The sequence below is a fragment of the Pristiophorus japonicus genome, chromosome 21, assembly GCF_044704955.1.
Source record: "Pristiophorus japonicus isolate sPriJap1 chromosome 21, sPriJap1.hap1, whole genome shotgun sequence".
NCBI classification, from domain to species: domain Eukaryota; kingdom Metazoa; phylum Chordata; class Chondrichthyes; family Pristiophoridae; genus Pristiophorus; species Pristiophorus japonicus.
In genome coordinates this window covers 24,641,603-24,655,553 of record NC_091997.1, presented here as the reverse complement: position 1 = coordinate 24,655,553, position 13,951 = coordinate 24,641,603, and the positions used below count along the sequence as shown (strand labels likewise).

Below are 13,951 nucleotides of genomic sequence, written 5' to 3'. Positions count from 1 at the left end.
AGACTAGAACTAGAGGACATGATCTTAGAATAAGGGGCCACCCATTTAAAACTGAGATGAGGAGAAATTTCTTCTCAGAAGGTTGTAAATCTGTGGAATTTGCTGCCTCAGAGAGCTGTGGAAGCTGGGACATTGAATAAATTTAAGACAGAAATAGAGAGTTTCTTAAACGATAAGGGAATAAGGGGTTATGGGGAGCGGGCGGGGGAAGTGGACCTGAGTCCATGATCAGATCAGCCATGATTGTATTAAATGGCGGAGCAGGCTCAAGGGGCCGTATGGCCTACTTTTGCTCCTTTTTCTTATGTTCTTATTTATATAGCGCCTTTCAAGACCACCAGACGTCCCAAAATGCTTTACAGACTACACCTTCTTAAGTGTAGTCACTGTTGTAATGTAGGAGACATGGCAGCCAATTTGCACACAGCAAGCTCCCAGTGACAGCAATGTGATAATGACCAGATAATCTGTTTTAGATGTTGATTGAAGGGATAAATATTGGCCCCAGGTCACCGGGGATAACTCCCCTGCTCTTTTCGAAATAATGCCATAGGATCTTTTACATCCACCCAAGAGGGAAGGCGTCCCTTTGTTTAATGTCTCATTCGAAAGACGACACTTCCGACAGTGCAGCACTTCCTCAGCACTGCACTGAAGCGTCAGCCTAGATTTTTGTGCTGAAGTCTCTTGCATGGGACGTGAATCCACAACCCTCTGACCCAGAGGTAAAAGTGCTCCCAACTGAGCCACAGTCAGATGCAAGTTCTTTTTTTATTATGTATCCAATCTCTGGATGCATTAAAAGTGTTCACAAGATAATTATGAACGAGGGTGGTCATTCAGAAGGCTTGAGTTCATCTATCCAGATTAATCCTAACGTCACCGTACCACAGCATCCAACTGGCTCTCCAGCATTTTCACTTCCATAGCTCGATCTGGAACTTCATCCTATTTATTAATTACTTATTGCATGAAGAACTTCCTGTTATCAGTCCTAAATTTGCCTTAACCTTTACTGTGCTACAGATGAGTCACCTTGACTACGCACAATTGGCCTACAAACACTATGGAGAGGACGACTCGCCTAGAGCTAAGACTCAATAATATGAAAGATTGGCCTAATCACATTTACAATGCATCCGTGTTAAACTTTAGAGTACCAGTCTTTGATTATCGTAGAAAATGGGTCTTGAGACATATTTTGCAGTCCAAATGTTCTGCTATTTTTCTGATCCTTTGAGCAGTCCAAGGGCTGAGGTTCCATACCGAGACAGTTCTCAGCCCATTTTCTGTACAAGAAACATGTATTTTCAAACTATATTGACCATGTCTTCCTTCTTGGATCTCTCTAAGCAATCTTCCAGCTGCAGCTAATAGTTTGTAACTTGCCAGGGCCTCGGCTATTGTTACTCTGAAATTCACTGCGAGGACATGTCCAATCCTGGAATGGCTGCTTTTCCAATGTTCTCTCCTCTTGGGGAAGCAAGCGATCGCTACTTTTGTTTGGCATTTTGTAGAGGAGGGTGGGCGTGACTTCACATCCTACCATGTCGTTTTGCAGATTAGGGCTCCAATATCAAATCTGAAATACATTGCCCCAGTGACAGCACCATAAGATTTGCTGGAATTAAGTTTTCTCCAGGTTACTGGCATTGTTGATCCTCTGATGTAGTGGCATGGAACAATACAAAATCTCTCATATTTCATTCTCTTGTTAAAAAAGCTACCACTCTGTGTATTGCTTTTGTCTTGTAACCCAACAAAACAGTGTTTAGCAATGGGGTCAAGCGTGCCAGGCATAAGTACGTGAACAAAGTACAAGAAATTATGGCAGAAACACAATATGAGGGATGAAATTAATAAACTAAAATTGATAAAGTTGAGTGCAAGAGCAATGTTACTGTAACAAGACATACTTCTAAGTACTCTGATCAATTATACATTCATAATTTCTCATATCTTCAATTACAAAAATTATTCTACCAATTACTGAAATATCAAACGTGAAGACATTGTTTTTATTGCTTCTGGCCAATACATACGCTCATCACAAAGTGGTCCTTCTCGAGTTCCCCACTGGAATCCCTGGACGATGCTGTCCTTCACGTAACCTAAAAGTGCTTTATCCACCTAAAATCGGATCAGTTAAAAAAAAATAAGCAGAAGGCAAGTCTATTGCGGGCTCATTATTGTTAAGCTGAAGGGAAAATGTGAACTTAATACGATTTTGCCAGCTCTAGAAACTTTTTTTTTGTCTTCAGAAGTGCTCAGCTAACATCAGCTGCCATGCTAGCCAGCTTTTGGGCTCAGGATCATCTTTAATGCTGGATTTTAACTGGAAGGCACAAGCACCTCGACACTATTACCAGGAAAGCACTGCTGTGTGATCAGCCACGAGTAAAGTTTCCAGCCTACAGCTTTGTAGTACCCTTTGATCAGTACCTGGATGCTATAAAATCCATCCCATGAGCATAGAAACATAGAAAAATAGGTACAGGAGTAGGCCATTCGGCCCTTCAAGCCTACACCACCATTCAATATAATCATGGCTGATCATGCATTTCAGTACCCCATTCCTGCTTTCTCTCCATATCCTTTGATTCCTTTAGCGGTAAAGGCCACCACATCTAACTCCTATTTGAATATATCTAACGAAGTGGCCTCAACAACTTTCTGTGGTAGAGAATTCCACAGGTTCACAACTCTCTCTGGGTGAAGAAGTTTCTCCTCATCTCGGTCCAAATGGCTTACTCCTTATCCTTAGACTGTGACTCCTGGTTCTGGACTTCCCCAACATCGGGAACATTCTTCCTGCGTCTAACCTGTCCAATCTCGTCAGAATTTTATATGTTTCTATGAGATCCCCTCTCATTCTTCTAAATTCCATTGAATACAAGCCTAGTCGATCCAGTCTTTCTTCATATGTCAGTCTGGTCATCCCGGCAATCAGTCTGGTGAACCTTCGCTGCACTCCCTCAATAGCAAGAATGTCCTTCCTCAGATTAGGAGACCAAAACTGTACACAACATTCAAGGTGTGACCTCACCAAGGCCCTGTACAACTGTAGTAAGACCGCTCTGCTCCTATACTCAAATTCTCTCGCTATGAAGGCCAACATGCCATTTGCCTTCTTCACCGCCTGCTGTACCTGTATGGCAACTGTCAATGACTGATGTACCATGACACCCAGGTCTCGTTGCACCTCCCCTTTTACTAATCTGTCACCATTTAGATAATAATCTGCCTTCCTGTTTTTAACCACCAAGGTGGATAACCTCACATTTATCTACATTATACTGCATCTGCCATGTATTTGCCCACTGACCTAACCTGTCCAAGTCACCCTGCAGCCTCTTGGCATCCTCCTCACAGCTCACACTGCCACCCAGCTTAGTGTCATCTGCAAACTTGGAGATATTGCATTCAATTCCTTTGTCTAAATCATTAATGTATATTGTAAATAGCTGTGGGTTATGTGATCCAAGTAACAAAACAATGTCAGTTCGTACCTCATCCAAAATCCAGACTATTTATGTTATTGTAAATTCAACAACCAAACATGCAAGTCTTGGAAAGTGAAATCCAAGAGTGAATTGGATGGTTAGAACACAATCTCACAGCTCAGATAATGTTCAAAAAATGAGTCTTGCCACTGAATACCTTCCAAACTACAAATGTGAACAATACTCTCAAAAAAAATTGATTGGGAAGGCTGTGGAAATCATTCGAAATGTAATTCATGTACAAAAGGTGGGAATAGAAAGTCATATGGTACATTTGAATTTACTTGTATCAAACATAACAGGAGGAGTCTGTTAAGTGTTGGGTTTAAGCTTTTTTGCACATTGAACTTTTGCAAACCATGCTCAATTTGTACTTCTATGAAAATGATTCATGACAAATAACAGAGCTATCATGAAAAGTGCCTCCTTATTTTTTTTGCACACTTACCTCGGACGGCAATGTATCATCAACCAAAATGTTAGGGCCTGTAGTATCCGGTCCAAAAGCCCAAATGGATCGGGCAGCCAGCAAATCCCAATCGTACTTAGTCTGGAAAAATTCACCCAGTTTTTTCCTATAATTTGGCAGACAAAAGGATACACTTTTAAGGGCTATATTACTAGAGTTAAAATCTGAGGAAAATACAAAAATAAAGTTTTGCTTTGTGAACAAATGTCAACATATTTCTATCGTCCATTTGAAATAGTTCCAAAGCACAGCATAATGTGTTATTTACACATACACCACATAACATCTTATAAACAATGACCTATTCTCGTTCAATAGGTAATGGTTATACTGGAACTCAACAATGACATTTTGAAGAACTGATAGGAGATGTAGAACTAGATCCAAAATCAAACATCCAGCAACCAAAATGTTTGAAAAAAAATATCCTTTAACACATTGGAACCACAGCATCATTTCTGATGATTTGATGCACCAGTGTCATTCTCTGAACATAAATTTATCTTTTTAGGTTCCCCAGCCATGCAGCATTCTTGCAACAAGACTAATCAAAAGTGCAAAGTGACACAGTCGTGAGGAAAAATGAGAACACTCTGGTCAAGAATAAAGGTAGTTAAGAGGCCTTAATTGAATTATATAAACTTATATGTTTATAGATAAGGTACTTTGGGAAAGTAGGACCAGAAAATATAAATATAAGCTAGTGAAAAATAAACTTAAAACACTTATTGGGAAGACCTTTTTACTTAAAGAATGCTAATTTGTTTAAATAATCTTCCAAGTGGGGCAATGCAGATAAAAACTTTAGCGACACTCAATAAGTAGTTGGATGTTGTACAGGTAGAATCATCATCATCATACTCATCATAGGCAGTCCCTCGGAATCGAGGAAGACTTGCTTCCACTATTAAAGTGAGTATTTTGGTGGCTGAACAGTCCAACACGAGAGCCACAGACTCTGTCGCAGGTGGGACAGACATTCGTTGGGGAGGGGGGGGGAGGGGTGTGTGTGGGACTGATTTACCACACGCTCCTTCCACTGCCTGCGCCTGAGCTCTTCATGTTCGCAGCGTTGAGATTCGAAGAGCTCAACGCCCTGCTGGATGCACTTTCTCCACCTCGGGTGTTCTTCGGCCAGGGATTCCCAGGTGTCAGTGGTGATGTCGCACTTCACCAGGGAGACTTTGAGGGTGTCCTTGTAACGTTTTCGCTGCCCACCTTTGGTTCGGTTGCCATGAAGGAGCACCGCATAGAGCAATTGTTTAGGGAGTCTCGTGTCTGGCAGGGTAGAATCAAAGTACTAGGGAAATGAGCTGAATTACATTTCCTGTCCTTGATTTTTCTCATTCCCAAAACTAAAGCGATACCCCAAAATGATTGGTTTGTAAATAGCGACATTAGTAACTGAATCACCTTCCCACTCAGTAAAGTGTATGATAAAATCCAGTATTGTGTATTTCATACCTGTTCCAGGTGATTTGGACCACTTCATTCTCAATGTCTTCTGCCAAACCTTTCTCCAGAGGTTCTGCAATCATTGTAATTTTATTCCTTTGGGAGGAGGGGGGAGTGGGTGAAAAAAAAAAAGAGAACACAAAATTAATGAAGAGAGCATGTCGTGTATTAAAGGTACATATTTTTTTTTAATCCTTACTCTAAAGTGTTATCTCCCACACTCTTTTCCTTGTCTCCCTGAGCCAAATGCATAACCTGTTCCACTAGTGCTGCTCCAGGCTAGCTGCTAGAGGGTGCACAAGAATTGCCCAGTACCAAGCTGCCATTTGATTTAGTTTCCCACAGTAACACTGCAAAGACGGAGTGAACACAGAAATTAACTCATTGTTCTGGTGAAGTACACTGTGCCATACTTCCAAAAAGACATCTAATGAGAATCTATAGATTCTCTATATTTACAATGAGCGAACTGACTGTTACAAGATTTTCCTAAAATAGGTTAATTTAAATGTGAGAATCAGTAAAGTTATTTTGGATGTCTTTCAGTTTCTATTTTGCATCGATACAGGGTGGGGGGGGAAAAGAGAACTGAATCCCAAAATATCCAGGTAAATTTGGAGAAAATCAACCTTTATTTGGAACTTGGCTGAAACGTTAGAAAATGAGCAAGAGATGAAAAAAGGCATAGCCAAGCTAAATAACAACCATAATTATCTACATAACATACAGTCAAAGCTTGAGGACGTTACCGCGTCCTTCAAAATCAATGCTGTGATCTGCAGCATGTCCTTTCTCCCTTCACTTTGTTTGCTGTAATCAGTTACTCTGAATTACTTTAATTGCCTATTTACAGGCAACAGAAGAGAAGAGAAGAATTATAAAAGAATGCAGGTATGAGTACAATTGTTTCCATATAAATAAGTGTTAGAGCAGTCTACAAATTGTGGCCTGTACTGTTTGAAAGCTGAATGAGTTGTGCGTGTTATGTGTTAGAACAAATTATAAAGCATTACATGGTTCCACACACAGCTAATGCAGCCAATCCATTAACCTATGATCACTTTTTTCAGTTCTGACAAAGGGTCATCGGCCTGAAACATTAACTCTGTTTCTCTCTCCACAGATGTTGCCTGACCTGCTGAGTATTTCCAGCATTTTTTGTTTTTATAACCCATGATCATTGTTTGTTGTGGGGAAAACATTTATACCACCTAATTACTTTAGGTTGCAAAATTTTAATTGAGAGTAAAACAATTATGAAGCAGTACCCTTAAAAAGTACAAATGGCAAAACCTCCCTCTATCTACTTCCTGTAGAAATCTTGGGCCCAAAGATTTGCCTGTACAATGTCATTATATCAGGCAATTCACACACGGAGATAACAAATGCAGTGGGGGCGCACACTTCTGGACCATTAGCAAAACAGGAAACATAGGAGGTTTCTGGAGAGAATTCAGGAGGAATTTAGCTTTTACTAATCCACCAACTAAAAAAAAAAATGGAAAGCATGACAAAAATTGATTTTATAAAAAGTTTGCATGATCCTTATTTTATATGCACCGTCAATAATTTAGTAGGGAATATGTGGATCCATTACAGAAACAATGACAAATCTTTCACACACTACCTGTGGGTAAAACAAAGGATTCAACTGCAGCTTTAAAAGTTAATGGGAGCTGAAAATTGTGTTGTTCACAGCAGTGCGATTGCAACGAATGCAAGAAACTCACTTTTTGTTGGGTGTCTCTGCAAAACATTTGAGAGATGAGGTTTCCACAACAGTTTCACAGAATGTTACAACAGGGTCAGCCACCTGTAAGAGAAAGTCAACAGTTATCATCATAGAAATTTGCAGCATGGAAGGCGGCCATTTCGGCCCATCGTGTCCACGCCGGCCAACAAAGAGCTATCCAGCCTAATCCCACTTTCCAGCTCTTGGTCCGTAGCCCTGTAGGTTAAGGCACTTCAAGTAGCCTTTAAACGTGGTGAGGGTTTCTGCCTCTACCACCCTTTCAGGCAATGAGTTCCAGATCCCCACCACCCTCTGGGTGAAGACATTTCCCCTCAAATCCCCTCTAAACCTCCTACCAATTACTTTAAATCTATGCCCTTCTGCTAAGGGAAATAAGTCCTTCCTATCCACTCTATCTAGGCCCCTCATAATTTTATATATCTCAATAAGGTCTCCCCTCAGCCTCCTCTGTTACAAAGAAAACAAACTCAGCCTTATCCAATCTTTCCACATAGCTAAAATTCTCCAGTCCAGGCAACATCCTTGTAAATCTCCTCTGTACTCTCTCTAATGCAATCACATCTATAGTTACTAAGAGAGGAACAATTAATTTTGCATGAAACATATACAACTAGCATCAAATTTTAGGAGCCATACATCAGAATGGAAAGTCACAATATTGGTAAATTTGCATGACCTTAATATCAATTTCAGAATACATCTTCCTAAGGTCGTGCATCACACAGTCCAGGTAGAGTTCTCCAGTGCCCAGTATTACATGCTCCCCGGACTCCTCTACCTTTAACAGACAAAGCACAGATACAATGAACAATTATTATTACGGGTAAGGAACTTGCTCACTTCACTATTTGATGACAGCAGTAACATTTTTGTTGCCATGACCTTTATTAAGAGTGCAACACAATTGTAAACCCATTTATAAGCCACGAGACATACCTCACAGATGAAATCTTTCAACCATAGTTTCGTATAGGCAAATAACAGTCCAGCCAATAGAACAAATTGTCTGTAGAAAATACTAAGTAGTGACAGAAACTTTCAGGTTCTTACTAATGAGGGCTCAAACCCATTTTATTTTTATTTATCTCTATTAGTTGCAAAATTCCATTTCTCCCCATCAGCAATGCCACAAGTTAACAAAGTAATGATAGAGCAAATTTATGTATCAAAACAATTAAGACTATTCAAAGAATATTGGGAATTAAGTGTTTTATGGTTTAGAATTTCTACAAATGCTTTAGAAAACAGCACAGAAAAATTCACATCATTAAGTTATACTTACAAATGCTGAAGGATGAAAATGTAAACATGAAGATAAGGTAGTCAATACCAAAGCATAGAAACTATTTGGTACAATCCTCACAAAAGGGATAATGTTGCTTTCATCCAATGATTTATAGTAAGTAAACATTCTTGAATGTGGAGATTAATGTAACCAATGCAAGTATTGAAAGCTACCTACTGTATTTTCAATACACAGTTCATTGCTTCATCTTCACGAGCACTACAAATCCAGCTGCAATCCACAGCCTTGAACCCATCTGCAACAATATATATGTTTGCCGCAGTCTGCACTTTTGTTTTAACAACAGTTACTTATATTTATATAGCGCCTTTAACGCAATAAAACGTTCCAAGGTGCTTCACTAGAGTGTTATAAAAAAGAAATTGGACACTGAGCCATATGAGGGGGAGCTATTAGGGCAAATGACCAAAAGCTTGGTCAAAGAGGTAGGTTTTAAAGAGCGCCTTAAAAAAAAAAGAGAAGTGAAGAGACAGAGAGATTTAGGCAGGGAATTCCAGAGCTTAGGAACTAGGCAGCTGAAGACACGGCCACCAATGGTGGAGCATTTCAAATTGGTGATATCATCCGGCAACACATGAATTTTCATATGTACGCTGATGATACCCAGCTGTACCTCTCCTCCACCTCTCTCGAACCCCCCACCGTTAACATGCAATGCATATTTTTTTTAATTAGAATTTAACCTCAAACAGTTTGAGTTACTTGTAGGCTGATCAAACGTAATTTATATTCTCTTCTCAATTACAAACAAAAATGTTTGCTTCCTAGGATTACAAATGATCAATGTGAATCGGTTCAAAATCTGCACCTTGTGTTTCATTCATTCAGAGGTGAAACCCATCATATTTAAGCCATGACCCACCACCTCTTTACTAGGCAATATCAGTAGCGCATCATTTTCTCGTAAATACTGGCTAAAATGAATAAAGAGCACTTCCGCTTAAACTAAAATATGAAGAGCTTGGACAGTTAAATGTGGCTTTGAAATGAGATGGTGACAGCTGTGGCCCATTGGTAGTACCCCCACTTCTGAGACAGAAAATTGAGGGTTCAAGTTCCAATCTACAGACTCGAGCACAAAATCTAGGCTGACACTCCCAGTGCTGCACTGTTGGAGGTGCAGTCTTTCGGATGAGATGTTAACAGATATCCGGTCTGCCCCATCAGGTGGATGTAAACGATCCCATGGCACTATCTGGAAGAGCAGGGAACTTCTCCCCAATGTCCTGGCCAATATTTATCCCTCAACCAACATTACGAACATCTGGTCATTTGTTGATTGTGGGAGCTTGCTGTGCACAATTTGGCTGCCACGTTTCCTACATGATAACAGTGACTACACTTCAAAAAGTACTCCATTGGCTGTAAAATGCTTTTGGTGACCCGTGTTCAGAAAAGTGGAGTTGATTTAGAAGATCAGCTATGATCTTATTGAATGGCGGAGCAGGCTTGAGGAGTCTGGCCTGCTCCTATTTCTTACGTTATGATATAAATGCAAGTTCTTTCTTTGAGAGTATACAAAACTTCTTACAAATGATAATTGCATTCATACCTTAGTAGTTAGTGATGGGTAGCTTTTGTTGACCTTTCTTAAGCCGTCCAACATTTTTGGAAGCTCAGATGGATTGACAGGTTCCACAGCTATTTTAATGACAGATGCTGTATTAAACTTGAGAGGCCTGAAGATCTGAGCCTGAAATTAGAAGCAAACACCAAAGTCAGAGAGGCAGAAATACCCATATTAATGTTTGAAACACGAGAAACTTGACACACCAAGGTCAGATTGCTGCCCAGAAAACGGTGCAAACACCATTTACAAATGGTGTTTCTGCGGCTGTTCTGCCAAATTGTCGGCGAACGATTGGAAGAACCTCCGTGGAAATTTACCCCCATCGTGTCGTCTGCTAGGCATTGTTTTTTCCACAGATATTTACCAACAGCCATGAATTATAAAGCAATGAACTAACTGATCAGTGGCAATGCAGACACGAGTAATTGTAACAGCTATATCCTGCCTTTTTGGTCATGAGATCTATAAAAACAATTATGCACAAACTTTATTAAACCATTTTATTTTCAAATGGTATTTTTAAATAGCGCTAAAATGTTTTACCTCATCATTGCCTCTTGGTTCTGTGATGGTAGCTGTCTTTACAATGGGTTGGTCCACTCCTTCTATGAGCACCCAGTTACCAGCTGGAACTCTGTTAACCTCTATATGATACCTTAAAGGATAAGTCATAACATTTTTAGGTCAGAAAACAATTAGAGTAAGGGATTCAATAATGTTAACTATTTCATAATTTATACAGATTGACTGAGGAATCAATTTTTTATTTATTAACAGATACTTTAACAAATGTTCCAGAATTTCAACCAATAACCTGTGCAATTATGTTGCTGAATAGTATGATAATTATAACCGTGGTCAGCTTAGCATACTGGAGCACTGAAATCCTGTGCTGTACCATGAAGGACATGGGTTAGTGCCCATGACTACTCAGACACATTTCCAATCCAGGCCAAGCCACCATCAAAGGGAGCTACAGTGGAGTTCAGCATTTCCAGTGAGTAAACTTATGCCACGAAGTCAATTCCCAATATATTTTTTAATTCATTCACGGGATGTGGATGTCGTCAGCAAGACCGGCATTTATTGCCCATCTCTAATTGCCCTCGAGAAGGTGGTGGTGAGCCACCTTCTTCAATACAACCGAGTGGCTTGCCAGGCCATTTCAGAGGACAGTTAAGAGTCAACCACATTGCTATGGGTCTGGAGTCACAAATAGGCCAGACTGGGTAAGGACAGCAGATTTCATAAGAACATAAGAAATAGCAGCAGGAGTAGGCCATTTGGCCCCTCGAGCCTGCTCCGCCATTCAATAAGATCATGGCTGATCTGATCTTGGCCTCAACTTAACTTCTCTGCCTGCTCCCCAATCGCTCAAAAATCTGTCTATCTCCGCCTTAAATGTATTCAATGACCCAGCTCTCTGGGGCAGAGAATTCCACAGATTTACAACCCTCTGAGAGAAGAAATTCCTCCTCATCTCAGTTTTAAATGGGCAGCCCCTTATTCTAAGACTATGTCCCCTAATTTTAGTTTCCCCTATGAGTGGAAATATCCTCTCTGCATTCACCTTGTTGAGACCCTTCATTATCTTATAAGTTTCAATAAGATCACCTCTCATTCTTCTGAACTCCAATGAGTATATGCCCAACCTATCTTCATAAGTCAACCCCCTCATCTCCGGAATCAACCAAGTGAACCTTCTCTGAACAGAATTTCCTTCCCTAGTTTCCGGTAGTTTCATGGTCACTATTACTAGATTTATTTAAGTATTTGAATTTAAATTCCCCAGCTGCCATGGTGAGATTTGAACTCATGTCTCCAGATCATTAGTCCAGGCCTCTGGATTACTAGTCCAGTAACATAACCACTATGCTACTGTACCCCTAATAGTTGGTTCAGAATGGAATTAGCAAAAGTCCAGTCACTGTGGCCACCTTCTCAGTTAGGGAATGTTGGATTGCATGGCGAATGGACAGGAAGAGCAAGAAAAGGATAACTTGTAAAATGTTCAGGAAGGGAAAACAGAATCAAAGTGCAATTAAAACGTAGTCTATGGCAGCGATTCCCATATCTCCAATCACAGTGTGACAAGACCCTCGTGGGAGTCAGTTTTCTGGCTACAGGGAAGAAGGGAAAGACAATTTGAGTGTCAATCACCCTGGCCCCTCAAATACCCAATAGCTTTCTATATGGGAGCCAATTTGCAACCCATCCACAACTTGAGAAATAGGTAAAGCACAGACAAATAAAATACAAACAACAAAAAGTTAACTTATTTAGCTTTACTACCCTTCATTAATTCTTGAAATTCGGCTAATTTCTACAGATCCCTTACAGTCACCATACAGTATCACCTATTGGTCTTTTTTGGAAAGGAGGAAAAAAGGTCATCATTTATCGGTTATTACTGCAACAGTGATGTTAGCATTATCCATTTCAGTCAAAATTTCTATCCAATCTGATTGGTAGAAACATTCCTAATAGGCACCTTGCAACTGAAATCCAGAGCCTGCCCACTGTGCAGATTTGTGAATCTTCCTCATCCTCCAGTGTGTAGTTCTCTCCAAGTACTTTCACTGGCTGCCCTGCATGAATAGTTCCACTCAACACCCTGCCAAATGCATGGAACTGTACACCATCCTCCGTACTGTACATCTTAGTAGTGTGGCACATCAGAGGGCCCTGTGCAAACACAAAAATCATACACAAGCGTTTCACAGTTGTAAGTTAGACTAACATGAATATGGAACATCTGCCAACGAAACAAGTACGGTTAACGGTTAATCTTTTAATACAACAAAGCAGATGAAACAATGGCAATAAAATCTCTTTTTACTTCAATTCCCAATCTTTTAAATGAGCAGGAAGTAAACACTAAATAGAGGGGAAAGCCTTGGTTATCTCTGGTGATCAGTTAAAAGGGTCATTGGGGACAGTATGGGATCAGGTTGTCAGCCCACCCTCATGGCTGCAGAATCATTTGGTTCGAAGGACCAAAAATATAGGATGCATCACAGTAAAAGCTTTCAGAAGGAAATTAAAAAAAAAGACTTTACTTACATCAGGATCACACTCTAGCATCGTCTCGCCAAGATCCAAATCCAGGCTGCCTGTGTACGTATGTTCGATTTTATTCCTTGCACCAGACTGCGGGGATGGGATATGTTGCACACACATATCCACCAAGCCTGTACAAAAGTTACATTGGGTATCAAGGCTCATGAGCAACAGGAATCCTTGTACAGTTTCTGCCAAAACTACAGCAATACTATTTCTGCACTGTAATAGAATGCTATGAATCCACTGAACAGAATGATAACCGGCCTAAAAATGAGAATCTATGGGGGAAAAATTTGGGTTGTTTGCGCCTCCCGTTAGCACCACCGGGGGGCGCTAATGGGACGCAAATGACTTTTCGGCTGCGGGCTTAATGGTGGCGCTAACCAATAGCGCCCCGGGTTGCTGCACCGGCAATGACGATGTCATCACTGTGCGCTGCGACCCATTTCCACCCCAGAGTGAAAATTCGGTAGCACCCCGTGGGGCTGTCGCGGCTGTAGGCCACTTGTGGGGTGAAAATTAAAGGGAGAGGTGCGGCACTGAAAATTAAAAAATGGGCGACTTACCAGTCACGGCCTTGTCAGCCCGCTTCTGTGCCGAGCCGCTGCCACGGCACCACACTCCCTGGTGCTCCAGCGGTGGCCGCTTGGCTCCCTCCTGTAGAGTTGGCAGCATGGCCCTCCCCTTAAATGGAAGGGGAGGGCCCTGTGTTCGCTCCAACGCTACGCGCCCCTCCGCGTAGCACTGGGAAATTTGTGTTGGTTAGCGCCCCGGACCCGCCCCCGAGAGGATGTGGAGTGCTGTATTTGGGCTCCACTCCCTCTAGGGGGCA

The 13,951-nt window shown here is 41.0% G+C and overlaps 1 protein-coding gene across 1 annotated transcript in view; it reads right to left on the bottom strand.

The window, feature by feature from the left end:
- Positions 1 to 13,951, bottom strand: part of eftud2 (elongation factor Tu GTP binding domain containing 2) — a 60,670-nt gene that overhangs the window by 8,606 nt on the left and 38,113 nt on the right. The window contains exons 15-23 of the mRNA XM_070864480.1: positions 13,120 to 13,247; positions 12,548 to 12,741; positions 10,600 to 10,711; positions 10,039 to 10,179; positions 7,857 to 7,958; positions 7,158 to 7,240; positions 5,437 to 5,523; positions 3,952 to 4,078; positions 2,043 to 2,130 (exon numbers count right to left, since the gene is read on the bottom strand). Of these exons, the coding sequence (XP_070720581.1) occupies positions 2,043 to 2,130; positions 3,952 to 4,078; positions 5,437 to 5,523; positions 7,158 to 7,240; positions 7,857 to 7,958; positions 10,039 to 10,179; positions 10,600 to 10,711; positions 12,548 to 12,741; positions 13,120 to 13,247 (1,062 nt within the window). The remainder of the gene's footprint in view (positions 1 to 2,042; positions 2,131 to 3,951; positions 4,079 to 5,436; positions 5,524 to 7,157; positions 7,241 to 7,856; positions 7,959 to 10,038; positions 10,180 to 10,599; positions 10,712 to 12,547; positions 12,742 to 13,119; positions 13,248 to 13,951) is intronic.